This window comes from Diceros bicornis, chromosome 18, assembly GCF_020826845.1.
Source record: "Diceros bicornis minor isolate mBicDic1 chromosome 18, mDicBic1.mat.cur, whole genome shotgun sequence".
Taxonomy (NCBI): domain Eukaryota; kingdom Metazoa; phylum Chordata; class Mammalia; order Perissodactyla; family Rhinocerotidae; genus Diceros; species Diceros bicornis.
The window spans coordinates 18,431,392-18,459,391 of record NC_080757.1 but is presented as its reverse complement, the minus strand read 5'-3'; the positions used below and the strand labels follow the sequence as shown (position 1 = coordinate 18,459,391).

The 28,000-nt window shown below is 51.9% G+C and overlaps 1 protein-coding gene across 8 annotated transcripts in view; it reads right to left on the bottom strand.

Moving 5' to 3' along the window:
• The window catches only part of MYO18A (myosin XVIIIA), a 108,774-nt gene that overhangs the window by 67,205 nt on the left and 13,569 nt on the right, over positions 1–28,000 (bottom strand). Inside the window, exon 1 of one of the 8 annotated variants that reach the window (XM_058560214.1) lies at positions 8,787–8,857. The exons of the other annotated variants lie outside the window; for them this stretch is intronic. Within the exon in view, the coding sequence (XP_058416197.1) occupies positions 8,787–8,792 (6 nt within the window). The 5' untranslated portion in view covers positions 8,793–8,857. Of the gene's footprint in view, positions 1–8,786; positions 8,858–28,000 lie in introns of those variants that run through there. 8 annotated transcript variants of the gene reach the window in all.

The following is a 28,000-nucleotide window of genomic DNA, read 5'->3' as shown; positions in this document are numbered from 1 at the left end:
TTCCTCCCATCCCCTCCAACCTAAGACGATGACGACAACGACGATGATGATGCTGGTAACTGCTGACACTTATACGGTGCTTATTATGTGCCACGCAGTCTTCTAAGCACTTTACATGTAATTTTCACAAAAAATATGGCACATTCCAAGGCCCCTCTCTCACACATCTCAAACATATCCCTTTGAAATCACAGGCTGGCCTTGCAGACACACCCCCACATTGTTTACATCAGGTGGAAGCCACAATGCCTGGCTAATCAAATCTCCATCCAAGGAAGTCGGGGCAGTCGGGACAGGTACCATCCGGGCGAATGAAGTATGGATCTGTTTTGTGGTCCAGCGCTGCCCCAGAGCCCTGGGCACTCCCGTCCCCTGTGCCAACAACATCCCTCTCCTAACTACACATCTCTAGACCTGGCTATTCTGAAACTATCTCCCTTCTCTCGCCTTAAAAGAGTCCAGCTTTATTCAAGGTCTCTATCCCAAGGCAGAATGAAGCGGGGGGAGGTGGCTAGGGCCACTGGGCAGCTGGAGCCTGCCTCCAGGTCACCCACACCAAGCAGCTGACGGGGTCTTGGGAAGAGACAGCAGCAGCTGCAGCGAAATCCTCCCTACCCTTGTCTTGTGCCACCCTGAGCAGGACGAAGAGTCCCAACAGCTGAGCTCTCATTTGGTGCTCCTCGACTTCAGAGTTTGCCCACCTAAGCCTCACCAGCCCCAAGGTGTTCAGGAAACCAGAACTAAAGGTAGGAACTAAAGGGGGTGGGGGTCAGAGGGAGGTTCCCAAAGTGCCTTGGCATTCCCATCTCCTTCACACACCCCAGGCAAGCATCACTCAGGCTGCACCTCCTGCCCCTTCTGGCCTTCCCTCTAGCCACCCCACACACAAAGGGCACCCTGCAGGCCTGCCTGCTCCGAGGAACTGCCTCCCAGACTAGGCCAGACTGGCGGACACACCCCCACACAAGCGTCTCTCGGAGAAGCACTTACAGCCCCTTCCTCCTTGCCAGGAGGGCCAGCCTTCGGCAGAGTTTTGTCCTCCTCTTTAACCTGAGGGAGTAGACAGAGAAGTCACTGGCAGGTCAGGGCTGGGAGACCTGGCACTGAAAGCATAGAAGGAAAACATGCAAGGGGCCTCTCTCTCCCTCAGAGGCAGAGCTCCTGAGTGTCAGGGGCACTGGGGCGACAGACATGGGCAACAGATATACTCTCCTGGGGTCAGAACTGTCCAGTGACAGCTTCAAGAATGAAGTCTCTGTGGGGGCAAAAGCCAAGTGCCCTTGCCCTCAGTGACCAGCCGTGTGGCCCACCTGGGCTGTCAATGAGGCCTACCCACGAGAGTGACATCATGGCCTTGGTTACAGGGTGGAGAGAAAGATCCAGCTAATTCAACTCAGGCTAAACTACAAGAGTCATTCCCAGATCAGACAGGAAGTGGTCTGAACAAGAGCCCCCTGACCTAGTGGCTGAGGAGAGGGAATAACCCCCTTGTGGGGGACCCACAGGGCCAGCAGAACTCAGTGTAGGGTGAATGGGTGGCCCTATCAGGCTGGCTCCGGCTGGCTTCTAGGTTTTGGGTGATTCCCCCCAGCACAGAGCTGAGTGCCTTCCCAGCCAGATGGCTAAGCTCTGGTTGGAGGCAGGAAGTAGGGCAGAGGCAGGGATTCAGGAGGCCAGATATCTTCCCAACCTCAGACCCACAAAACTGCCAGCCATGCAGCTGAGGGAGGGAACCCCAAGCTTAGGGGTGCAATGTGGAGGAAGGAAAGATGCCTGAGCTCTGGCTGCTCTGGCCGGGGGTTTGTGCTCAGCTCAGGAGCTAGCTGGCCTGAGTCAGAGGGGAGGAGCAGAGTCAGGGCAAACAGCAGATACCATAATGCATCTGGAAAAAGGACAATGTGGATGCTCTGAGGGTTCTTTCGGTTCAGAGACTGGCTCAGAACAGACCCAGAGGCGCCAGGCCTCAAGTCTGGGAGAGCCTTCTCCTCTCCCCCTCACTAGCATCTCTCCTTCCAAAAGCTCAGACAGTCCTAGTGGATTCCATTTCTCTTCTTTCTCCAGTCACTTAGGACTACAGGAAAAAGACAGGTCTGTTACCAGCCCCGCCCATCCTCAGCCTGCCTTTCTCTCCCCACACAATAGGGGTAGGGGAACACAGGAAGGAGTCTTTGATTCCTAGTGGAAAAGATCCTTAGAAACTCGTCCAGAATCATTTTAATTATCCACCTGGGGGGACTCTCCATCTGTAACCAGGGTCCATGGCTAATTTTGAGCTCTAATTAGCAGTGCCTGGGGCACTGACCAGCATGATGGCAGCTTCAGTTTTAAAGCTTCATCTTGCCCACAGAGCTATTTTCAATGGGCTCAAGCTTCAAAGTTAGTTCACACTGCCACGGAAAATGGCAATTATTCATCAAAGTGGACTCTGCTACTTTAGAAATTGGGAGTGGAGCAGAGAAAGGGAAGGGCCGGGCTGGTGGAGAGGGAATGAAGAGGAGTGGTGGAGTCCAGGTCTGCGCCTCCTGCCCTCACCAATGCCCATCACTCCCCTCACCCCTCACTCCCCACACACCCCCAGGGATCAGACCGTGCGTTAGCTCCGGGGCACACAGGTTAGATGGATGGCAAGAGTTCACAAACCACACAGACACACTCATTACTGCACGCAGTGCTGTGAGCCCGGGCTCAGAGATGGCCCAGATTCCAAGTCCACTCCACGTCCTTCACCAGCTGCAAATCTGTCCTCCCTCCAGTGGCTCAAGCTTGGGACCCCAAGCATCTTACCCAGGTGGTGAGACATTGGGGGAAACACTGGCTGCCCCCTGAAATGTCTGAGACACTAGGCCCAGCTCTGAGCTCAGCTCTGGATTTAGCCTGAGGCTGACTCACTGCCCCCTCCCCCGCCCGAAGGGCTCTGCCTGCCATAGGTCATTGACCAGCCCAGCCGGGGACTGTGCACAGCACAAAGGCATGCCCAGGTCTGCAGTCTGAATCACCCTCTGGACCCAGGCAGCCAACTGGCCTGGCTCCTCCTCTTACCCACCACAGTCCCCAGACTTGGGTAGACCCAGTCCCCAGGCCCGAGAGCCAAAGCCATTCCCAGCGGCCCCTCCATAGCAGCTCACGTTCCCAGGCGTGAGTCAGAGCAGCAGGGGAGTGGGAAGGTATGGAGGGGTTAACTTGGAGGGGCACCAGTGGGACAAAAGGCAGCTCAGCTTACGTGGAGCCCAGGGAAGGAGCATGACTCAGCACAGGAGCTCATCCAGAAACAAGGGTGAGTTCACCGGCCCCCTGGTCATTCTCCCCAGCCCCCAAATACACACGCATGCCCCAATATGTCTCTAGCTTCCAGAGCTCCCTCTCCCACAGGCCAGGCTCCTGCCTGCACACACCATGCCAAGCACAGAAAAAAAGCATAAAGATTTTGAAATCCAACTTTCCTTTTGCTCCCAGAAGGCGAACCTTGATGAAAAGGCCATGGTGCTGAGAGTAACCTGTACCCTGGGTCAGAGGAGAAACGAGGGGCAGGGTCTCTCACGGACGCAGAGTCTTCCTAAAGGCCAGGACCCGCCAGGACAAATGCTGTGGAAAACAGGGGAAAGGAGGGATGGAGCGGAGGGGGCAAGATTACAAAGCTCAAAAGCTCAGAGAAAGAGTAAGGAATAAAACACCAGAGGAAAAAGAAGGTCAAGTGGGCTACAGAATGTAGAACTTCCTGCCCTCGGAAGCTGTGTGCACTTGAATAAGCCACTTCACCTCTCTGGGCCTCTCTGTAGAATTAGGGGATGGATTATTCTAGATGACAGATAAAGTCCTTTCTGGGTCTGGCACCCTAGGAGTCTGGAGGGGAGAGGCACTCAAGCCCTTCACTCAGTGAACCAAAGTTGCGGGCCTGTGACCTGCAGGGAATTAGGGAGTTGCTTCAGGACTCCAGCAACTTGGCTTCTCCTCTCAACACACCTTTACCTGCCGGGGGCAAGAGGCCTGGAGAGCTGTAAAGCTGCCCCGTATGAGGGTTAGAAACCAGGGCTGGTCCTCCTGAAAATCAACAGGCAGAATCTGCCTCAGCCCAGGAAAAGACTTCATCCAAAAAATCTATTCAATTCAGTGGAGTTTAAGAACTGGCTCATTCTTACTACTGCTTATAATGAATTAACAGGAAAAATTAGGGAATTTTTTGTTTTCAATGAATTATTTTTAATTTGCTCTGTTGACTTTTCTATTTTATTATACAGTTCATATGCTAGAGACTTTAAGTTTGTTTGTTTGTGTAATTAACTCATTTGTTCTTTGAGCTCCTGCTCCAGTTTTCCTATGTCCAGGGAGGAGCCCACCTGCACCAGGCTGTAAGGACACCAGGCCATTCCCTCCCTGCCTGCTCCTCTGCACCAGCTGTTCCTTATAAGCATCACTCTGAACACAAATATGGGGTTCTCCTCAGAGGCTTTTGTACAGAATTGCCTGGATATTTCTCCTCTCTTCCTCATCATTGGATTTTAACTAAAATTTGCTTAGGATCAAGAATAACCCATCTTACCCACTGCTTGTCACGCCATGCTGTGGTGGCGTCCCATACAAAGTAGAGGAAGATGGGCACAGATGTTAGCTCAGGGCCAATCTTCCTTGGCAAAAAAGAGGAGGATCAGCATCAGATGTTAGCTCAGGGCTGATCTTCCTCACACACACACACACAAAAACCATCTTTATCCAATATAGAACAGGTGAGGAACTCAGCCCCAAAGATGGTGGCAACGTCTCTGCTACAGTCACCCACAGGGCTAGGAACCAATGGCTCTGTGGAGCAAGTGTGTCTGGGAGTCAAGGCCTCTCTTTCCTGACCCGTTCCCCCTCTAGAGAGTTCAGCCATTTCCAACAGCAACATTAATGACTGAATATAGAACACCCACAATGAGATGGGCCCTGTGAAATGATTTAATGTATATTTTTGAATATAAATCTTATAACAGTCTCATGACATGGGAATTATTATTATTCCCATTTTACTGATGAGGAAAAAGACTCAGAAAGAGATTAAGTTACAAAGCCAGTAAGCAGTGGAGCCGGGATTTGATCCCAAGTCGCTCTGACTGCAAAGCCTGCACCGCTCCCTCAGAGGCCCCCCTTTTCTGCTGTGTCAGGCAGGGTCAGAGGGGCTGAGTCATCCTTAATAGCCAACTCTGGTTAATCTTCTGCGTCAGTGTCGAGGTTCAGGAGGTCTGGGTCAAGGCAAAGCACGATTGATAGCGAGGTGTTTACTAGCATTCAATGTGCCCAAATCGAGTTTCTGGACTTGCAAAGGGAGACCTCACCACGATCCTACCACTCGCTGAGGCTCTGACCACCTCCTCCTTCTCCGGCACTTCTGGCCTCTTCTCTTCAGGGAAGAGAAACCAATGCTCACTGAATACTTACAGTGAGCCAGGCAGAGTGGTAGGCACTTCATCCTGTCTCCTCATTTAATCCTCATAACAACCCACGTTCTAGATAAGGAAATCGAGAGGGTGGGTACCCTGCTGAGGGCCCCACAGCCAGCAAGTGGCAGCATGGGATTCATAACCAGGAGGATCTTGGCAGCTGCTGGTATGTCTATAACGTTCCCCGACTGTGATTTCCTCACGGGCAGGACCTTACTGCACATACTGTGGGCACTTAGGAGATGTCTGCTGCATGACAGGACTGCGACGGGGGTTCTTTGTGCAAACCTCTTATTCCCTGCTGGTCTCTTCCCCCACCTGTAAACTATGGAGACTAACACTAGCCCATCCTGATTCCCAGGGATGTGGGAAAAATAAGGGAGACATAATGTCTAAATTTAGCAACAATAAATAGATAGTAAACTCAATGCCATGGGGATGAGGGGAGGGCAGGACACTCTGAAATTGCTTAGTAGCTCTTTGTGGAACGACAATAGCCATAAAAATGCATCATCCTCTGGCCTGGCCATTCCACCTTCAGGAATGTAGAAGCGATGAGCTGACTTAAAGAAAGGAAGAGAAAGAAAAAACCCACAAACCCATGAAAAGACTTTTAAAGATGTTCTCTACATAATGGCCCCAAATTAGAAACAACCCAAATGCCTAGAATTAGGGGAGGATTAGATAAATTGGGGTTCTTCGGTACAATGCACTGTTAGGTTCCCATTTAAACTAACAAATAAGTGGACAATGTAACCATATGGAAAACTCCACCTAAAATAACATCAATCAGAAAAACTAGAACCTAAATGGCATGCAAATAGTGATCATAATAATCATGTAAATTGTGTGAATTAGACACAATAGAGACACTTGGTATTTATTTTGTTATGTATTTGTTACTGACTGCTTATTTCTATTGGAAAGACAGCTAAACAGTCAATAAAAAAGAAAAAGCAGAGAAGATAATAGCTAAAAGCATTTGTTCTCAAAGACAAGAAATCCAAGAAATGTGCTGAGGGACGCATCTACACTCAGCCCTGGAAGGCTTCCGACACTCACGGGGCTGGGCAAGGCTGGGTCTTACCTTCTGCATCACCAGCAAGGACCATCTGCCCTTAACTTACCATCTCTGTGCCCTCATGGGGTGGGGTGAGGGGAACTTGGGCACAAATGCCCCCAGGAAAATCATTCCACCCACCAGGCACCCCTCAGGCATGGAACACCCAGCCTGGACAAATGTATTGAGGCCCAAGTGTCCATGGCAGATGTCCACACACTGCGAGCCCCCGGGGGCAGCAGGTACTGTGAGAGAAAGCACCTAGAGGTAGAGAAGCACCAGCCCGTGGCCAAGGGAACCTGGCACCTCTCCCCTCTGCCAACACTCACACACACTCCAGGCTTCTCCTTCAGAGAAGAAAGAAGCATGGCCTCCTCCTCTCTCCTTTCCCATTCTGAGGCACAGAGGGTGGTTCCCAGGGGACCCTCTCCCTGTCAGTCTCAACCTAGCGCCAACCTCTCTAAGGATGGGGGAGGATGAAGGTCTAGGGAAGAAATAACAGTGATAATAGTAATAACAGTTAACCTTTACTGAGCATATACTAAGTACCAGGCACTGTGCGGAACACTTTACAGGCATTATCTCATGGAATCCTCACAACGTCCCTCTGAAGTAGATACAGGTACGATTCCTACTTTACAAATGAGCAAAAGGAGGCTCAGAAATGACTTGCCCAAGGCCTCATAGCAGCAAGCAGCAAATTAGGACTCACACTCATGTCTGTCCTCCAGCAAGAACCTCCAAGGTTCATGTTAAGGGATGGAAGCAAGCCCTGCCCCCACCCCCTTTGGTTCACCTGCACTGTTGTCCTTCCATGACATCAGCAGCCAGAACAACAGCTTGGGTAGAAAGCAGGGGTTCCCATGGATGACCTGGCCCTCCACCCATGACCCGAATAAGCTTTACACAGAGCTGCTGGAGAGGAACCGGAGCTCTGCAGGGAGTGGCCTGAAGGTCACGTTGCTAGCCAGAGGAAAAGGGGGAGAAGAGCTTGGCAGGGACACCCTGGACCCTTGGGTCCAGCCTCCAGAGAGAGCCCCCCACTACCTAGGGCGGAACAGAAAGCAGCCAAAGCGCCCACAGTCGCTGCCGGCGACCCGGAGGAAGCAGGTGCACTGGAATGGCTTCCTGCTGCCACTGCAGTTGCAGAAGGGCCCGGGCTCCTCCTCCAACGGCCGGACCTGCTGGAGGCCTCCCTTCCCTGGGGATGCTCACTGCCCCTCTGCAGGCCACTTTGCCATCTGCCTGGCCATCATCATGCAGAGGCTCGAATCTGCGACCTAGTGCTGGTGGCCTGGGGCCCAGGGTGGGGTGGGGTGGGGAGTCAGCTAGACCAGGAAGTACCCAATTCTCGGGGTGAGAAGTCTTGCGGGCCCCACCCCCAGCCTGCCCACACGCACCTCGGCACTGGTGCCAGTTTTGTGGCTGGGGCGGGGTAGTCCTTGGGCGCAGAGAGATACAAATGTTCATGGGCACATCTCAGGCTCCTAATACATCTCTGCACCAGGCCAGCCCACATACTCTGCCAACTGCTGACACAACTGAAAACCTTACCCTTGGTGGCCGGGAGGGGTGGTGTGGGGGGAACGGAAGGGACTGGAAGGCAGCTATGTCTCTCCTCACTTGCTTTTTTAAGGAACTTACTCCTCTGGAGTAATCTCTGCTAAAAAAGAGACCTACAGACAGGCAGGGCATTCCCGAGATGCCATCTGTGCCCCTTCCAAGTGTTGGATCCACAGAAATGGAGGAGGCCATGCTGGGTCCACTCTTGGAGAAAGTGAAAGGGGGGATCCCTGACAACTCCAAGGACCATCCCTCCCAAGCCCCTCTCTCGTCTGCCAAGCGGAAGGCGGTGGAGGGCTATACTGGCAACACGAAGCAGGGGACAAGACTTACAAAGGCCTGGGAGGTGCTGGGGTTCCAGGCTTCGGAAGAAAATAGCGTTCCAAGGAATGAAGGCCTCAAGCACTAATGGTCTGTGGGGAAGGCGTGTCACAGCCTGTGGGGAGGCTGACACAGTCCCAGGACACTGAGGTTTGGAAGACAGTCCCCTCTCCAAAGCTCTCAAAGTCATGAGTCAGGCCCAGGAGGCCCTGCCCCTCGCCTCTGAGGGGTTGTGTGGCTGCTGGGGCTGGGTGACTCCCTCCCCACCAAGAGGCTCAGAGAGAAGCCCCAAGGCAGCCCTTCTCCTCTGTCCCCACCTTCTTTAGCCACATCTGGGGGAATAACAAAAAGGCCCTTCCTTTCCTAAACGAGCAAACAGCACGAGGAGCCTGGGACATTTCCGGGGTGGGGGTCAGAGGGACACTCACCCGCATGGCCAGGCCTGGAGCAGCCCAGAGCAAGGAGTCTCCTCTCCGATGCTGCTCCGTTAGCAGCTCAAAATAGCACCGGTTGCAGCCCCGCCCCTGTTCCCCTCCCTCTCCCCAGGCCCCTCCCGTCCGGAGCTGCCCTGCCCAACCCTGGCCCGAGCGAGCCTGTCGGAGAGAGTGAGTGGCCCGGGGGACTGCGGGTACCAGGTATGCCGGGAGGGAGAGGGTGATACCGTTGCGTGGAAGGGAAGGAGGTGGCTCTTAGAGCAAGGGCATGAGTGGGGAGCAGGCAGTGTTGGAAGGTTAGGAGCAAGGGACGGGAGGGTGGGACTTTCCTAGTGACACACACCCGGGTGCCCGGACAGCTGAGCTGATATGGCCCCTAAAAATAGCAGAGGAATTTGAGACCTGCAGCCCCCGGCCCCACAGGCCAGGATTGAGACAAGCACATGCGCGTTCACGTACAGAAACACTCCCCAGCACGCATGAACACTGAATCACAGCACAGTGTTCCTGAGAACACACAAATCATAGGCTCACTCCAGCCATCTAATTACTGCGGCAGAGGCCAAGACAACCATTAACGTCACATCCAATATGACACACAGGGCCCCCTGCACACTGTGCCCAAACAGCAGCTGCACTGCCATCCTGTGAAGCGCGGCAAGAGCAGAGACCCACACGATCAGTCTGAGGTCCACTGTTGCTGCCTTGTTGTAATAAATACACTGGGGACATGCATGGAATCAACTGCACTCTCTGCGTATACATCCCTCTCCCTCACACAGCCAGTGACGGCGCAGGCAGAGAGGGTGGGGTAGGTGGGATGTGGTCGGGGGGCCTTGGCTCTGCACACAGAGGAAACCGTGGGTGTCTGGCCAATGAGCAAGGGATGCCAGTTCATGAAGAGAATCTCTGGCCCGGCTCTTCAGTTAGCCCCACAGGATGCTCAAACCAGGGATGGGAACCCCCGAGATGCTGAAATGGGAGCTGGGAGCAGGTGGGAAGGAGCCAAAAGACAGGTCTTTTGAAGCTGTCTCAGAAGCTGTCAGCTCTGCAGAAGAAAGGAAACAGTCATTGCCTCCCTCTTCCTCTCCAGGAAAAAAAAAGGGTAGGGGTGGGGGAGGTGCGAGGAAGCCCTGGAGCAGAGCTGTCTCCTAACCAGGGCCCAACCAGGGTGGCTGGAGACCCCTGGCCTGTCGCCCAGCCAGTCCTGTGAGCCCAGTGGTCCTGTGAACAGTTATTACTCTCTCTGTGAAAAGGTTGGTAAGCACCGGCCCAAAGGACCAAAGCCCAGCTCTGTCTGCCTCCTACTACCACTCACTGTTGTACAGTCACACTCGACCATTTGGATGCAAGGCTCGTCCTCTGCTTTCCAGGGAGCCATGTGTCTCCCCGGGGAGACTGTCTGGCCCTTCTGGGGCATGTGCTGTATCACAGGTCTTCTCATCCCCAGTGCTTTCTTGACACTATGGTGCCAACCTTGGCTGCACACAGAAATCTCTTGTGGGACCTTAAAGATGCTGAAGCTTGGATCCCACCCCTTCCCCCCAGTTTCTGATTCAATTGGTCTGGGAGGGCACTGGGATTTTGTGTGTGTGTGTGAGAAAGATTAGCCCTGAGCTAACGTCTGTTGTCAATCCTTCTCTTTTTGCTGAGGAAGATTGGCCCTGGGCTAACATCCATGCCCATCTTCCTCTACTTTATATGGGACGCCACCACAGCATGTCTTGACAAGCGGTGCATTGGCCTGTGCCCAGGATCTGAACCTGCGAACCCCAGGCCGCCAAAGCAGAGTACGCAAACTTTACCTCTACGCCACCAGGCCGGCCTCGTCACTGGGATTTTTTTTTTTCCCCCCCAAAACATCACTTTTATTGACAAGTTATGTCACTGGGATTTTTAAAAGCTTCCCCAGGTGATTCTTACAGGCTGCCAAGGCTGAGAGCGGCTTGACTGCAAGGCCAGCATAACGCCTAGTGTAGGGGTGCCCATTTGATGAATGAATGAATGAGTGAATGAATGACTTAGCTGTGCGACCCTGGGCAGGTGACTCAAATGTCCCTCATCTGTAAAATGAGGATTATGCTGCACTGACTCTTTCACACACTTAGTAGGAGATGGGTGCAATCTCAGTTAGTGAAAGGGCTTTGGTTCTCCGAGTGTAGTCCCCAGACCAGCAGCATCAGCATTACCTAGGAACTTGTTAGAAATGCAGTTTCTAGGGCCCCACCCCAGACCTCCTGAATCAGAAACTCTGGATGTGGGGTCCAGCATTCGTGTTTTAACCAGTCCTCTATGTGACTCTGAGACCCACTGCTTTAAAGGAATTACTCATGGCGTACCGTGGTTAAGTTAGTGAGACCTCCAGGCCAGACTGCCTGGTTCAGCCTTGGCTCTTCCATGTGGTAAACGATACAACTCAACCCTGTGCTTCCCTTTCTTCATCTGTAAAATGGGGGGAAATAGCCATGCCTGCCACATAGGGTTATTGTAGGGGTTAAATGAGTACTTTCAAAGCTCTAAGACCACTGTCCAGTACATAACTTTTCAGTAAGCTTTTATTATTATCCGTCCGTGATCATTTGGGAGGAAAAAAAGGCATTGTAAGCAAAATTTCCAGGTAACTGAAGCCTACTGCCTTTAAGGGACAAAATATTTCTATTTTAAGTAGTTTTCTAAATTCTATTACTATTTATGATCATAAAAATAACATTCTATAGACTCTCTAACTTTCTTAAGTAAAACACTCTAAACTCATCTCAAACATCTCAAACTCGGAGCTTCCCCTCTAGAACCCAATCGCTTCTACTACATCCCGTACTGAAGGGCACGTCGTCCCCCCTGTGATGACTCCCGACTTCCCAGTCTGGTGTCTGCCCCTCAATGCCCCCAGCCACTCTCCAAGGGCACCAGCTATCCTAGGCACCGCAGTCAACCTGAAGCCTCGCTCTACACCCGTGTTAGGAAGGCCAGACATCCTTTGTGTCCGTATATCTGCTTTTTACTTCTTTAGTCCGCTACCCCTTTTGGGCCACCAGCTGTCACTCTGCCTGTCAGTGTGCCTATCTCCAGCAGTCTCATTTCCTTCTAATACGCTGTTCCTGCCAAAGGCTAGTAAAGCAGATAACCAAGCCTGAGTGACAGAACAGAGTCCAGAGCAGAACAAGTGGGACATCAGCAGAACTGCAGGCTCTCCAGTGAGTGAAGGGTCTGGGTTTTTACACGCAGACCTAGCATCCTCTATTCTGGCTGCTCGAGGGCCTTCTCGGCATACCTGCCATTCAGCATGCTCTGGGAGATGACTTCTGGGTGACTGAGGCAGCGCTGTAGCTGCGTAGTCCTGTTCTGAATTACTAGTAACCACGTGCCCGTCGGCTCCTCTTTTCTATTCGGAGGACTAGCTCCTGTCAGTTATCTCTGAGATGACTGGCGTTACTGACGGAGATCTCTCAAAGCCATTTCACTTCCTTTAGTGGGAAGGGCAGACCTCTTCATTCAGAGGGGAATCGGAAGCCCTGGCATCCCACTCAGCTTCACAAACAACCACAACCAGTCCCTCCGCTGCTCAAAGCTTGGTGCTGTCTCGGGGCCTGGTCCATGTCTTCAATAAGCCTGACCCGTGGCTCTGGGGGCCGTGCGGTCACTCCCACAGCCAGCCAGACCAACCGCGGGCCCCTGGTCACTTCACCTTCACTTTTCTCTCTCTCACTCCCCTTGCCCAGGCCACGAGGCTCTCAGTTTTTCAGCAGAGCTTCCCACGGTTCCCTGCCCTCATCACCACCAGAGCCTTTACTTACAAAGGCCTCTCTACCAGCCTCTCCACCTTGCCCAACCCTCCCCATCTCTCAAGGTCCATCTCAAGTCCCATCTCCATTATGAAACCTTCCTGAAACCCAAGGCCCGCATGATAATGTAGTGCAAAGGGCATGGCCTCGCAGTCAGACACACCCAGGTCTGTCTGTATTATATTCTATATAATACATCTACATGAAAGTATATGTTATACAGTCATGGACAGTATAATAAAAATACACAAAATACAATGTGAATCCCAGCTCAGCCCCTTTCTTGCTCTCTGACTTAAGGGAAAGTTACTCACCTTCTTAGAGTTTCCACTTTTTTATGTTATAATAGTATATCTACCTTATGAGGTTGTTGTGAGAATTTAAAAAGATAGTACATGTAAAGCATGTGGTATTAGGCCTGGCAAATTGTAGGTGGTGATAAAATTATTATTAAAAACCACAGCACTGTCTATACCTAAATATCACCACATACACGTGGTGGTTCTTGATTATACTCAGTGTGGTGCTCTGTTAGATACAGTGGAGTCACATACTACACGGGGTTAGATTCTAAAGTCAGCAGGTAAGGCAAAAATAGAAGATGGTCAAAATTACTCTTAAAAATCCCTTAAATTGTTCACAAAGCATAGTACACATGGTTTTGTATACACTATTCTATATAATACATCTGCATGAAAGTATATGTTATACAGTCATGGACAGAAAAACCCCTTAAATTGCTCACAAAGCATAGTACACGTGGTTTTGTATATACTATTCTATGTAATACATCTGCATGAAAGTATATGTTATACAGTCATGGACAGTATAATAAAAATACACAAAATACAATGTTTACAATTTTAGATGACAGTAATATAGTTTCTTACACAACCATATAGTTGAATTTATTGAAGTTTAACGTGTATATGCCACAACTACACAGCATAAACTAACGTTTTGATGGTAATTTATGTGTGTCATATATTTAAGCCTTCTCTCCCCAGAGAGTGGGGATCATTTCCTACTTCTCTTAGATCCCACCCCACTCCCCAGCACTAGGCACACAGTAGGTGTTCAGTAAATATCCACTGGATTTAACTAACTGATCTGCGACAAGCCGGGTGGAATAGAACGGGGAATGAAGGGATATCCAGAGAGAGTAACAACTTTAACCACTCTGCTCTCCCACATTGGTGGTGCAGGGTGAGTGAAAGGCCCTTGGCTGTGTTTCAGGCACTGGGCCAGGGAGAGTGGCTAACAAGAGCTGTGGGCAGGCTAGACAGGAGGCTCTAAGGAGTAAAGGAAGTTGTTCACTTATTCAGCTAGCAGTGACCAAGGTGAACACTGTGAGGAAGCACAAGGCCTGCTTCTTTCTTGGTCTTCTGACCACTAGACTGAGATTTTTGAGCCTGCAGCCTGGTTTAGAGGGAGACAGTTCAGAAAACATTGAGACTGAGGTTCTAATTAACATCTTAATAAAAGAATACTCCTCTGATCCCATTTGTCTCTCTAGTTCCCCTTTAAATCAAAACTCCTTTAAAAGAAAAAAGGCTATAAACACTGTCTCCATATACGGATAGTAATTGTACAGTGCTTGTATTATTACTAATTTGCAATATATAAAATGTCACTAACAACTCTTTTTTTAAAATAATTTTATTTATTTATTTTCCCCCCCAAAGCCCCAGTAGATAGTTGTATGTCATAGCTGCACATCCTTCTAGTTGCTGTATGTGGTGCGCGGCCTCAGCATGGCCCGAGAAGCGGTGCGTCGGTGCGCGCCCGGGATCCAAACCTGGGCCGCCAGCAGCGGAGCACACGCACTTAACGGCTAAGCCACAGGGCCACCCCACTAACAACTCTTTAGGTAGGGCAGTTAGGGGGAGTCTTGTTTCAAGCACTCAGCTTTCAGGGCTGGGGAGAGCCTGGAGCACCTATGCTTCCTGGAGTAGGAGGGCTCCCTACACCACAGTGACAGGTGCATTCTCTCTAATGGTCACTTCAAAAGTTCCTCAGCAGTGCCTTCACCCTCTTGGGAAGGATTATCTTTTATTCCTTTTTTTTTTTGGTATGCAACAAATGTCTTCTCTTTTATGAAGTAACAGTGTTAGTAGACAGTGACTGGTGTCCTTTAAGTTACCAAATTTTTTTTTGAAATTTTACTGGGCATCGATGACCAGTGGATCCCAAAGTGGAAATGGACAGACACCCTTAAAGAAGCCTAGGGACGGCCGCAGGGAGGGAAAGGAGGGCTGAGAGGAAACCTGCCCTGGCCAAAGGTGCAGTCCCAGGTCTGGGCCCAGATACTGCGGCCCTCGGGGCAGGTCACGGCGAGCGCAGACCAGTTCTCCCCAAACGCCGGCTGCGCCCGCTTCCCGCTTCCGCCTGGCGCAGGGGCGGGGCCGGGGGCGGGGCCAGGTGCCGCACATGCGCCCAGAACCCCGAGAGGCACCCGCCCTGCAGCGCCGCTAGAGCCCGGCAGAGGGCGACCGCCCCCTTCCTACCGGCCGCCGGCGCCGAGGCCGCGGGATTTCACCTCCGGGGGGGCCGGCCCGGACCCCGCCCCCAAGAGGCGTCCCCCGGGAGCTCGAGACTGAGGGGGCTGCAGCGGCAAGATGGCCTCTCGCCTCACCCTAGAGGGATACGGCAAGAAGAGGCAGGGATAAGCTCGGCGCCGACTTTGGTTTCATCACTGCTCCATCCCCAAAGCCCAAAACAGTCCCTTCATATAATAGGCACTCAGTAAATGCCTGTTGATGAAATAAAATGGACGGATGAATGGATGACTACATGAATAAACAGAAGACTCCAGGGAGGCCTTGAGCCTCTGTGGTGTGGAGAGGTCTGGGACAAGCAATTCAGGAGGGTCAGTGGGCGTGGGGTGACCAGCCCTAGATCACTGCCGAGAGGTGGTCACCGAGGCTTAGGGCTCGGCACTCCCCCAGCCCCTGCCTTGAAACACCCAAAGGTTTGCTCAGAGCCTGGTGACACCATACCATCTCATGGGCACAGAGCCCCAGCAGGGACGTCTGGGCTTGTCCCCTCAGAGTCAGGTCCTGGCTGCCTGCAGGGACCACCTGACTGGCAGCTCCAGTAGGCTTCTGCTCCCTGAGGACTCTGGCTGCTGGGGATTTCCTCACACCCCCTGGGGATTTCCAAACTGCCTCTGCTTCCCAAGGTCCCACAAAGCCCAAAGCAAAGGGCCAGGCTTGAGGATGGTTTCCCTAAATCCTCCACACCCCTGCCCGAGATGCACCACACATGATATTCCCATCCCCACCCCCTCTGGCAGACATGAGAGAATAAGCATAATGAAGTATTGTTCTTCTCTTTTTCACACAAACGACAACTCTTCTCTATTCCCACAGAAGAAAAAAATGAAACCCAGTTTAAGGGTCAGCCACATTGATTTAAATAAAATATCAGCGAGGTCTTCCGGGGTTTGAGAGTTGGAGGCCTGTAGTGCTTATTCTCTAAATCAGAGAGGTTCCTTTAGATAAGCCTCAGGTTCCTTCAAACACTGGACATTCAATAAAAGTTTGAGGATCTGTGTTTACCTCTGGAGGTCCCTATTTGGGTCTGTTTCTAGAACTTTTTGAAGTAAAAAGTAAGGCACAAACCCAATCTCCATAGAAGCAGGAAGGAGGAAGCAAAAGCTTCTACTTTTCCAACCAATCTACCACCTCCGCATTAACAGACCCGGCCAAATCCACCAGGGCATGTGAGCACCTGTGTGTTACAAAGCTGGGCAGAAAACATGCCTGGCGAGGTGGGGAAGCACTGCCCCAGCTGTGGTGACACACAGCCAGAGACCTGTTGGCCCTGGGGCATCAGGATTCCAGAGTTGGTGAAGTGTAGAAATTGCCAGAGAGGACAAGCCTTCCTTCCTGAGAGGAAGGGAAAAGGCCGCCATCCCCAGCCTGACCAGGGGGACTGCAGGAGGAGACAAGCCTCCAAGAGCATCCCATCATTTCTTTCTGAGAGCTGTCTAGAGCTGCACTGCTCAATATGGCAGCCACCATGTGTGGCTATTTAAATTGAAGTTAAATCAAAATAATGGGAATACTTCTGTTTAAATCAAAATAAAATAAAAGTTAAAATTCATTACACTGGCTACATTTCAAGTGCTCGATAGCCACCTGTGGCTAATGGCTACCAAGTTGGAAAATACAGACTACAGAACATTTCCATCTCTGCAGAATGTCTTATTGGACAGGTCTGGTCTAGAGGATCCCCCTTTCAGTTTGTCCTGGGCATCCTTGCCAAAGACTCCTCCAAGTGTTGCCCCTGACCACCTGCTGTCCTCTCCCACCTCTGCCCCAGAGTCTGCTTAGACTCCTGTCCCCATGTGCCTTGCCTTGACCCCTAGGGCTCAGAAAGAAGTGGGGGAGGGGACCGTAGCCACAATTTTACACCCAGCCTGGGAGCAAAAGCCAGATGCAGAGGGGCTGAAAAGGCAAGGCTGAATGGAAGCCAGCCCCCACCCCAAGGCATCCCAGGCCTGGGAGAAAGCCCCTCAGTGCCACACAATCGTTCCTTGTTTCTGCAGTGTCTGGATCATGCATGGGTAAGACATCTGGAATGTAGTGGCCTGAGGGCTTCCCCACATCACCCGCTGCTGGACTCATCTGATGTTAGTGCTCCCAGGGACAGAAGTCCCAGCAGAACTCTGACTTTCAAGGGCAAATAAGGCCAATGAAACCTCGTCCTGAGCAGCATGCCAGGAATTCTGCGATGGGGCAGTGAGGACCATAACCGGACACCTCTTTGCATCGCCAGCTGGATGAATCAAATGAGGAAGAGGGGGAAGAGGACATGGTGGAGAAAGGATTCCAGGGCATGCTCACCATGCCAGAGAGGCTCAAACAAGCTCCCCAGCCCTGAATCCACGAGGATCAAGGGAACGGGGCATGGATCTGACTGCTATCACATTCTAACACAGGCACTTAATTTGAAAGGTTTGCATACAGTAGTTAGAAAATCCAAGTGGGAGCATCTGGGTAAGCTCGTAGGTGTGATGGGAGGAGAGAGAACAGACCCGGGAACTGGCAGGTCAGGGCTGCCTCTCTGTTCTGTGCCTCCATTCTGTCCTCAATTCCTACTGGGCCCTAATCCAGAAGGGCTATCAGAGGCAAGACAGGCGTGAAGAAACAAAATAGGTTGTAGAGAAACCACAAAAAAGTAGAGTTTGTTCAACTGGAAGACAAACAGGTAGAAAGAAGCCTGGTATTCCAAAGGTACTGGCATCAGCCAAGAATTTGAGTGGAGGAAGTCACAGGAAAAGTAGCACAATTTTAAAAACTGGCATCAAACCACAGACTAGATTGGAAGCCCAGGGCAAAATCCCACTCTGAGGCTACTGTGTGGTCCTGAGGAAGCTTGGGGACCAATCTGGGCCTTATTTCCCTGTCTTCACCTAGAAGGCCCTTTGGGCAAAAGCACCATCCTGGGGATAAGAGTAAAGCCCCCCACCCACCAACCCACCTGCCACCCCACCCACCGTGAGCAGAGCTGAGTCATCAACAGGCCTGTGGCATTCCTGTGGGCAGATGGCCCATCGAGCTCCCAGGCATCAAGCGCTTCCCAACACGTCAGAGACAGATTAACAATGATGATGACAACGCTCTTCTAAGTGATTTATATGTATTGATTCATTTAATCCTCAAAACGACCTTACAAGGAAAGTACTATTATTATTATTATTTTACAGATAAGGAAAGCGAGGCACAGAGAAATTAAATAATTTGCCCAAGGTCCCCCAGCTAGTAAGCAGCAGAGCCAGGATTCCAACCCAGGAGTCAGCTCGAGTCCATGCTGTTCCCAATATGTACCAATGTATTAACAATACATACACAATCATATGCAACTCCCGACTGGTGGGCCCTTCTGCCTATGCTGTCATCCTCCTGTTTTTCCTCCCCAAAATGAGCTGAAAGCAGTTTCTACAGCCAAAACCAGCCCTTCCATCCAACTTCATATTTGCCAAGCATCTGTTTCTACAGCAACAATAAGAACTGCAGTTTTTGGATTTTGAAGAGACTGGGTGGGGAGGGAGGGTAAGGGACGCTTTATAGCAGACGCCCCTCTTTCAGGGGCACAGAAGAGAGATCTTAAAACCAGTCGTCTAAGGAAGACACAGGGGCTGGATGGGGAACCCAGGGCCCTGATAAAAGCTGGAAAACTCCACCTGCCCCTGCCCCAGAGACTTAGTCCTCTGGTGTGAGGCCAGCCTTCTGCTGCACAGAGAAGGTGAGGGCTAGTTAGAAGGACTGGAAGCTAATGGCAGAAATGCTTTGGAAGAGTATGGGAGAAAAGGACAGCCCAGACTAAATTCTACAGTGTGTGTCCCAAGCCATTTCCAAGCTGGGTGTCTTGTCACAGAGCCCAGTTCTGCTTTCCAGGTCAGGGCCAAGTAATGACGGGTGGGGGCAGAGAACAATAAAGAAGGCCTGCGAGAGGAATGCAGACAGGCATGCATGTGCCCACGCAGGGTGGTTCACCTCCCACGAGGGAGGGCGAGTGCATTTTGGGTGGGGTGGTCACGCTGGTACCCCTCGCCTTCTCCACGCCTAGGCCTCATTCCTGCCTCCTGCCCCCAACCTCACTTAAACAAGAAGCTCCTGTCATTGTTCCGAAACCCCGAGGCCAGAAGCAGAACCTTGCAGACTGCCAGTGCAGTGGGGGCTCTGCCAGGCAAAGCCAAGTGCTGAGGGGAATAGGGATGTTTGCTGGTCACTTGATTCTGGGAAGACAGCCCACAGCAATCCCCCGGGCTTCTCCGGCGGCAGGCCCAGTTTCCCTCTTGCCCCTATTGATCTTGATGCATGGCCAAGCGAGTGGGGACTCGACCTCACCCTGTGCTTGTGTCCTTTAGAACTTAGGCCCCTCCAGAGAAGGATGCAAGGCTGTGCCAGGCCCAGCCCAGCCTGGGTCCCCAGTGCCTGAAGTGCCAGGCACACGGGCTCTCAGAGCCTGGACAGCTCCAGGAAGGGTGAGGTAGAAGATGCCAGCCCTCCCGGCGAGGAACCTTTCACTGCTCTGAAGCCAGTGCTTCTGCGATCAGCTCCACAACCAAACCAGCCCACAGAAGAGGGAGGCCAGTGGGGAGGGGCAGGATGCAGGCCCCCAGCAGGAAGAACTAACACAAGGAGACAGTATCAGACCCTTCTCCTTGTGAGGTCTCTGCAAGGCTTCACTGGAATCTCCAGACACTTTCCCCTTGATGTGATGGGGCTGGGCATGAAGCTGGGTGTCCCAGAGAGTCATGACCGTCTCTTGCTGCATGACAGTGCTGTCACTGCTTGGCCTCTAGCCCATGCCACCCTGGGCTGAGATCTATCTTTTTATAGATGTCTTCTGTCCTAGCGAAAGCACAGGCTCCCTGATCACAGGGATGGCACCTTCAGCCTTTCTCCTCCACAGAACCAGGCCCACAGTGTGACATGGAGCAGGTGTTCACCAAGGCTTCGTGACATCCTGCCCTGATTGTGCCCAGGCTCCAGGCCATTCGCACCTGACCTTCCCTACAGCCCAGAGCCATGCCCCCTCCCCACTCCACTCCACTCCACACCCAGCCCTCTTCTGCTCCAGAGCCAGGGGCAGCCTCACAGTCCCGCTGCCAGAGAAGAGAGCCCAGGAAGTGCCCTGGAAGAAATCTCCCTCACTGTGGGTGCCCTGCATGCCACAGGGCCTGGTAGTGAGAGAAGCTGGGGAGGGAGGGAGGAAGTGAGTCAGCTCCTTGCAGAAATGGGAATGGGAGGGAGGAGCCAGCAGAACTGAGATCAGGGGGCAAAGGGCACAGGGGCCGGAAAGGTCACTAATAGAGGGAACTGGGAACCACGCCCCGGAGGCGTTGTGAAGCCCATGGAGTGGGGGACAGATACGGGTGACAAACTCAGCAGTGCCACCTCTTGCCAAGGCTGGGTGGCCCCCATAGGCCAGAGAACCTGGATCTGGCAGGCACAGCCCCACCTGAGGATGGAATCCGAGGTGGCTCCCTTTCTGACTCACATACCGGCTGAAGGAAGTGAGGCCTTGTGGGATATGGCCAGCCACGTTCTCTCCTCACTGAGGTAGTCTCTGGTCCCCAAGGCCTCCCACTGCCTCTTCTGAGCCCCACAGTTCCAGAAGCCCAGGTTCCCCCTGGCCCGGTCCAGTGGGGAAACAGACGTTTGCATCTCCCAGACAGGATGGAAACTGAGCCCGGACCCCAAGAGCAGAGCTGTTGGGGCTGTTCTAGCATCAGCCCCTGCCCTCTCCGGTAGCCCCTGCCCATGTGGGAGCTGTCCCCAGGCTCCAGCTGGAATCTGTTGCTGTGACTGGGAAAAATCTTTGCTGTGAAAATTCCCAGCCTGCCGACATTCCAGCACGCAGGCAGCCCAGGGAAAGCAGCAGAAAGGAAGACGAAGCCTTGAGCCCTGCCGAGCTACATTCCAGCCCCTCAGAGACCTGCAGTCAGTAAGACAGGCACATTCCTCCAGGGTCCCCTGGGCTGGACACTGTGTGACCCCATGTGACCCCAAATCTGCTTCTCACCCAAGCCTGGTGCCTTCCTGGAGGCTCCAGTGCAGGGCATGAGGCAGGCTGTCCCTAGGACCCTCCTCCTAGAGCCCCTTGCAGGCTCCTGCTCCTGGATGCCTAGAGCCCATCTCCCCTGCACTCCTGAGAGAGACGCAGAGTGCCTAGGCACACAAGAAACAGTCAGGGAGTAGAGACAGGGCATGGAAACGTACTGTAGACAAGTCATCAAGGCCAGTCGGGGGGAGGATTCTAGGAAGGCAAACTGAGTAAAACAAGGAAAAGCAGACAGAGAGAATGGGAAACCAGTTCCTGCCTAGAGAACCATCCTCTTTCCTTCACAGAATAGCCACTGCTCTCATGAAGTGCTCCAGCCCTGGAGAAATGAGAAGATAACCAATTAATGACAATCTTGAATGCTATGAAGGAGAAGGATGGGGTACAGTCAGGGTGCAGACCTGACATGGTCTGAGAGGATCAGGAAAGGCCTCCCTGAGGAAGTGATATTCAAACTGGGGCCAGTGTGAATGAGTGCATGAGGGTGGGCAGGGAAAAGCATTATAGAGAAAAGGAACTGCAGGGACTCAATGGTAGAAGCCAATGAGAACTCCGCGTTACACACCCACTACCTGCTAGGCACTATGCCAGGCTGTGCTCCTCACCTTTCTCCCACAGTGCACACTAGGGAACAATAGTGTTCAGCAACAGAGGAGGACATGTTCTTGGTCAGAGGTGACACTCCAGGGATCCTACCACCCTGCATGCTGCGGAGATCAGGACTCGCATGCCAGCAAGGGTCAAAAAGGTGAGGGGGCAACGTCCCTGCCCTCCGGGATGCAACAGGGGAGGTGCGTAAGGGGCAAAAGTGTGCCCCTCCACCACCCCTGGGGGACCACACCCAAATGCTGCCAAGACAGATGCTGCTTCTCTTCCTAAGGCTTCCCGCAGCCACCTGTCCCAGGACGTCTCCCTAATCCCTACAGGATTAGATCCCGCCTGCCACCCCTTGAGCTCACTTCCTCAGGCGAATCCTCAGGAGAGACTGAGAGCAATGGTCACACCCTTCTGCGACTCACTGTCCACAGAGCAAGAGTGGCCAGTCACTCCTGGCTTCCCCTTCTGGAGAAGAGGCTTCTAGTGAGAGGAATCAGAAGGGCCTAGGCCTGGGCAGTGGGTGTGTAAGAACATCCAGAGACTGCCTTCCCCACCCTATACAGCAAACTAGTGACGAGTGAGGAGCTGATGCCCTGAGATCAAATCCGCACGAGTCACTTAATAGCTGTGAAATCTTAGGCAACTTACTTAACCTCAACCTCTCTGCAATCCAGTTTCCACATCTGTGAAATAGAGATTATTATAATACCTACTTTAAAGGGTCGTTGGGAGAAGTAAACGAGTTAACATATATAAAACATCTAGAACGGTCCCTAACATGTAGTGACCACCAGCCACGATCCTCATCCTTGCTATTTTTCATGCTCTTCCCTCAAGGCACTTCTGTTCAGCTGAATCTTTACTGGATCAATTGAATACCACTTAGGGAGCATATAGGTGCCACACATAGTACTGGGAGCCACACAGAACACTGGGCAAACACCCTACGTTCTTCCCTGCCCCAGAGCCTGTGCAAGGCGGCTGGCTGAGCTGTGCAAGGGCAGAACGCTATGCCCTGATTCTGAAGAACATGTGGCGAGAGATTAAGGGAGCCAGCCAGAGTGGTGACCAGGTCTGAGGAAATAGTTTCCCAACCAGACGAGAGCCAACAACTGAAAAAATCAGCTTTGATGACACCGTCTCCTGTATTTAACAGAATAGAAGTTGCTGCCAAATACCACCCAGGACTCGAGGGTTGGCTGGGGCCCCCCACAAACTGCACAGCAGGAGGTGGGGAGTCATGAAGACTCCACTCCTTCGTAGTGACTGTCTGGCACGGTGGGCACCCACAGTGCTGCTGGAAGCCTGGGACACATCTGTACCCACTGCCCAGCACTGACAATGGAGGCGCCAGGCAGCCTACCCAGGCAGCAGGGGAGCCTCTTCCCCAATGGAGTCACCGGTCCCCACCCCCACAGATGCTGCTCTCCCCGCCAGGCTACAGTGAGGAGAATCCAGCAGCTTAGTGTAGTGGGGTGGCGGGAGCCCTGCTGGCAGGCGGAACGCGTGCTTGTGGTTTCTGGGAAACGCTGTAGAGATTTGCAGCATTTTTAAAATACTTGTGTTCCCACCCGCCACACACCCCCCTTCACCCCACTCCTCACCCACCCCCAGTCTGGGTGTTTGCATATCTGGTATTTTCCAGAACCATTTCAATGTAAATAAGAAAGATTAGAAGGGAGCAGAGGGCAGAGTGGCCAAGGGTATCAGGGTGGGCCAGAGGGGTTCTGGCCAGGGCCGGAAGGGGCCAGGGCAGGCTACCTCAGTCAAGGCCCTGCCCCCGCCCCAGGGCTCCAAGCTGCGCCTGCAAAAACAACCAACGACCATGACATGTACCCACATCCAGTTCAATGTGGTCCGGGCACTGTGCCCACCACCCACGGGCTGGGTGGCCAGGGCACTCTGGGGCTGCAGTTCGTCTAGCATCTGATTGGGAAGAAGGCAGAATGGTGCCTCTGAGGACAGAGAAGGGAGATCTAGCAGAATAGAAAGACCTACTGTACCCCTCTATCCTGCTGGGCCCATGCACCCCACTAATCCAGGATAGATAACCTCCCAAAATGCTCCAAAGACCCTTCACCCACGAGTTCTCATGCCCTTGACACCCACCCACTGGCCCCTCATTACCACAAGAACTCAGTTTGGGTTCTACTCTGAGCCCCCAAGCCAGGGCTCTCACACAGTGAAACTCTCTGATGCCAGAAGTGCCTGAAGCTTTGGCACAAAATGAAGTAAAAATTTCCTGTTTAAAAAAGAAAAAACAAAAACCCCTTCAAGGATCATTTGGAGTAACATTAGGAAGAGAAGCATTCTAGAACACTGAGCCCAGGCAGCACCCAGCTGCTCCACTACCACCAGAACCCCTGGGAAAGCCCATTGCTCAGAAGCTGGCCTGGCAGACCTGGAAGCAGCACAATTTCGAGTCTCTCCTTGGAATCCTGTAGGCCCTACTCCTGACAGCACCCAGGGGTCCTGGGGACAAGGGTGATGAGGCTCAAACAGTTTCTACCCAGGGGTCCAAGGCTTACACTACGGCAAAGGGGCCCCTGCCCTTCTCCCAGATGCAGGTAACCCTGACTGACCAGTCTCCTGCAAGGTCACTGATGACCACACCTGCAGGCCTGAGAAGCTGGTTCTAAGAAGCTGGAAAAAGCTAGGGAGGACCCAGCATCCCACCTCTCCCTCTGTCTGGCTATCTTTAAGGATAGAGCCACAGAGAAAGAGTTTGGACAAAAGCATCAGGAGTCCCCATTGGACAGAAAATCTTACCAGGAGCAAGGATGGCAGAGTACTAGGATGGATTAATTAAGGAAGCTGCAAAATTACCTTTCCAGGATGGCTTTAGAGACTTGGCAGAGGGAAGGGTCCAATCTTCCTAAGAATTTACTACCTGCCAAAGTCCTACATAAGTGATCTCAGCTAATACATAAATATGTTTATTTTACCTAAAGACCCACAAAGTATAGTATATAGACTAAACAACAAGTCTCCCTTCAGTCAATCTTGTTCTCCTCCTCAGAGAAAACTGGAGTTAGTTCATTGGATGTGCATCCTTCTCTGATTTAGTCTTCTCAGATTCTGAGAGGATAGAATAAGGCCCTAGAAATCAAGGGTCACTTCCTCTAAGAGGCCTCTCCTAATTGCCACCCCTCTCCCTAGGTAGAACTGCCCACTTCCTCCTCCCCGGCCTGCTGTACACCTGTACAGACTTCTGAGAGAGCAGTTGCGGTGCTTGGTCGCATTTCTTTACTTAGGTCTATGCTTCCTCAAGGAAAGACTACACTCGGCCCTCCATATCTGCAGGTTCCACATCTGTGGATTCAACCAACTGTAGGTTGAAAGGCCTACGATGGTTGCGTCTGTACTGAACATGTACAGACTTTTTTTTTTGCCATTATTCCCTAAAAAACACAGTACGGCAACCATTCACATAGCATTTACATTGTATTAGGTATTATAAGTAATCTGGAGATGATTTAAAGTGTACAGGAGGATGTGCATAGGTTATATGCAAATACTATGCCATTTTATATAACAGACTTGAGCATTCACGGATTTTGGTATCCGTGGGGGTCCTGGAACCCATCCCCCGAGGATCCCAAGGGAGGACTGTATATTTTATTTACTTAATCCCCCAGGGCCCAGTACAGTGCCTGGTCCTTAAGCAGACTTCATTAAATGTTTAAGGGAATGAGTAACTGAGGCTCAGAAAAGTTTGGTAACTTTAGCAAAACTCAAAAACAGGTCTTTCTGGCTCCCAAGTCCATGCTTTTTCCACTATAACATGCCCTCTCCCAGATTCTCCTGAGTCTGGAGGTGGTTTAGATGGATGTGATGACCTCTTAAGGAACCTTACAGCCCTATAGCCTCTGAGTACAAACTCCAAGTTCCAACGGGAGAAGAAACTGTATCACAGATCTCAGGCAAATGCCTGACAGCTCCAGCGGGCTCAGGAACTAGACCTGACTGGGAGGGAGTGGCAGACTTTCCTTTAGACTCCCACTTCTCCTCTCCCACCACATCCTCAATGCTCAGGGAAGCACTGCTTTCTGGTAGGGCTCCCATGCAGGCCAGCTCCTCTGGCTCTTGGCGGCAGGGGGACAACCACGTTGGCCAAGGTTTAGCCAAGTGGGCTTTTCTGAGCTCAGCGGAAACATCCTCCATTCCCAGACAACCCACCTGGCCCCCATGATGGGCCTACTGAGGATACAAACAGAAGGGACTGGCTCTCCTCCCTCCCAGGCCCTAGTCCCCACCCGGCCTCTGCCCCTTCTCAGTGGGCACTGACTTTCCCACCCAGACTCATGGAACTGGAGAGAGGGATTTTGATTCAACTGGGTTTTGTTGTTGTTGTTGTTGCTGTTGTGGTTTTTGAGGAAGATTGGCCCTGAGCTAACATCTGTTGCGAAGCTTCCTCTTTTTTTTCCTTTTTTTCCTCCCCAAAGCCCCAGTAGATAGTTGTATGTCATAGTTGTACATCCTTCTAGTTGCTCTATATGGGACGCCACCTCAGCATGGCTTGATGAGCGGTGTGTAGGTCCACGCCCAGGATCCGAACCGGCGAACCCTGGGCCGTTGAAGCAGAGCAGGCAAACTTAACTGCTATGCTACTGGGCCAGCCCCTCAACTGTATTTTAAGATCCTCATCTTTACCAACCCCTCCCTTAATCTCACCAGACTCAGGGAACTCTCTGCCATTAGAAAATTTAAGAGTAATTGATCCCAAAACAGATAGCACCAAAACATTTTCCCTAAGGAGATAAGGAAAAAATTTAGTATCTTCCCCCAAACCTGGCAGTCACACCTGACCCCTCCTCTTTTCCATCACCCACACTAATTGGTCACCAAGACTACAGAGTCCACCTCAGTTGCTCACATCTGATACCTCTCTCCATTTCCACTGCTTCTACACAAGTTCAGGCCTCCATCCACTCTACTAGGATTACTGTGACAGCTTCCTCACTGTTCTCCCCACAGCTACTCTAGCTACACCTGAAAACATTCTCCATAAGCAGCCAGAGAGATTTTCTAAAATCTGTTCCTTATCACTCCTGACTAAACTGCTTCATTGCCCTTAGGTTAAAGTTCACATTCCCTAGCATGGCACACAAGGGCCTACGTGACCTGGCCCCCGCTTACCTCTTCTGCTGCTTCTGTCAATACTCATTCCCACACACTGTCCCCCAGCCTTTGTCCCGAATGTGTCTTTCTCTCTCCAATCTCTAGGCCTTGACATGTGTCAATTACAGCCTTCTCCTTCCTCCTCCCTCCTCTATACTCATCTTCTACCCAGTGTCAGCTTTTCCTGACTCACTCCCAGGACTGTACTTGAAGTCCCTCTTCTGTGCTCCCCAGGATCTTGTACTGGCTCCTGTCATTGAGCTTCTCAAATGGCACAGTCATTGTCTGCTGCTTGACCATCTCTCCCATTAGACCATGAGTTCCTTGGGACAGGGATTATGTACTGCTCACTGCTGGATCCCAGGACCTAGCACACAGTAAGTGCTCAACAGATGTTTATTTAATAGATAGTTGAGTGGAAGGATAGCCAGCCCTGGTGGTCTAGTGGTTGAGATTTGGCACTCTTATCGCTGTGGCCCAGGTTCATTTCCTGGTCAGAGAACCAAACCACCCGTCTGTCAGTTGTCATACTGTGGTGGCTGCATGTTGCTGTGATGCTGAAAGCTATGCCACCAGTATTTCAAATACCAGCAGGGTCACCCATGGTGGAGAGGTTTCAGTGGAGCTTCCAAACTAAGACAGACAAGGAAAAAGGACATGGTCACCCACTTCAGAAAAAATTGGCCATGGAAACCCTATGAATAGCAGCGGAGCATTGTCTGATATAGCGCCAGAAGGTTGAGAAGATGGTGCAAAAAAGACGGAGCAGGGTTCTGCTTTGCAGCACACAGGGTCACTGGGAGTCAGAATTGACTTGACGACACTAACCACAACAACAAGAGGAAGGATAGGTGGCGGAAGAAAAGCTGCCTCTCTCAGGCCTGCTGAGTGATTTCTGTCAGGCCTCAAGTCTATCCTACTACTGTGGCTCACCCCTATTCCCAGTGGAACCTTGTATAGCAGCTATAGGGACACACGAAGAAGGTGTGAGCCAAGCATTCTGGACACATACCATGTGAAAGGGAAACCCGAAGGGCTGTCTCTCCCTGGGGCCCTCTGAACAGGCCATGGAGAGGAGCCACAGGGCCTGGCCCCCATCTGTGTGCAGAAAGAGAACAGATGGCCAACCAG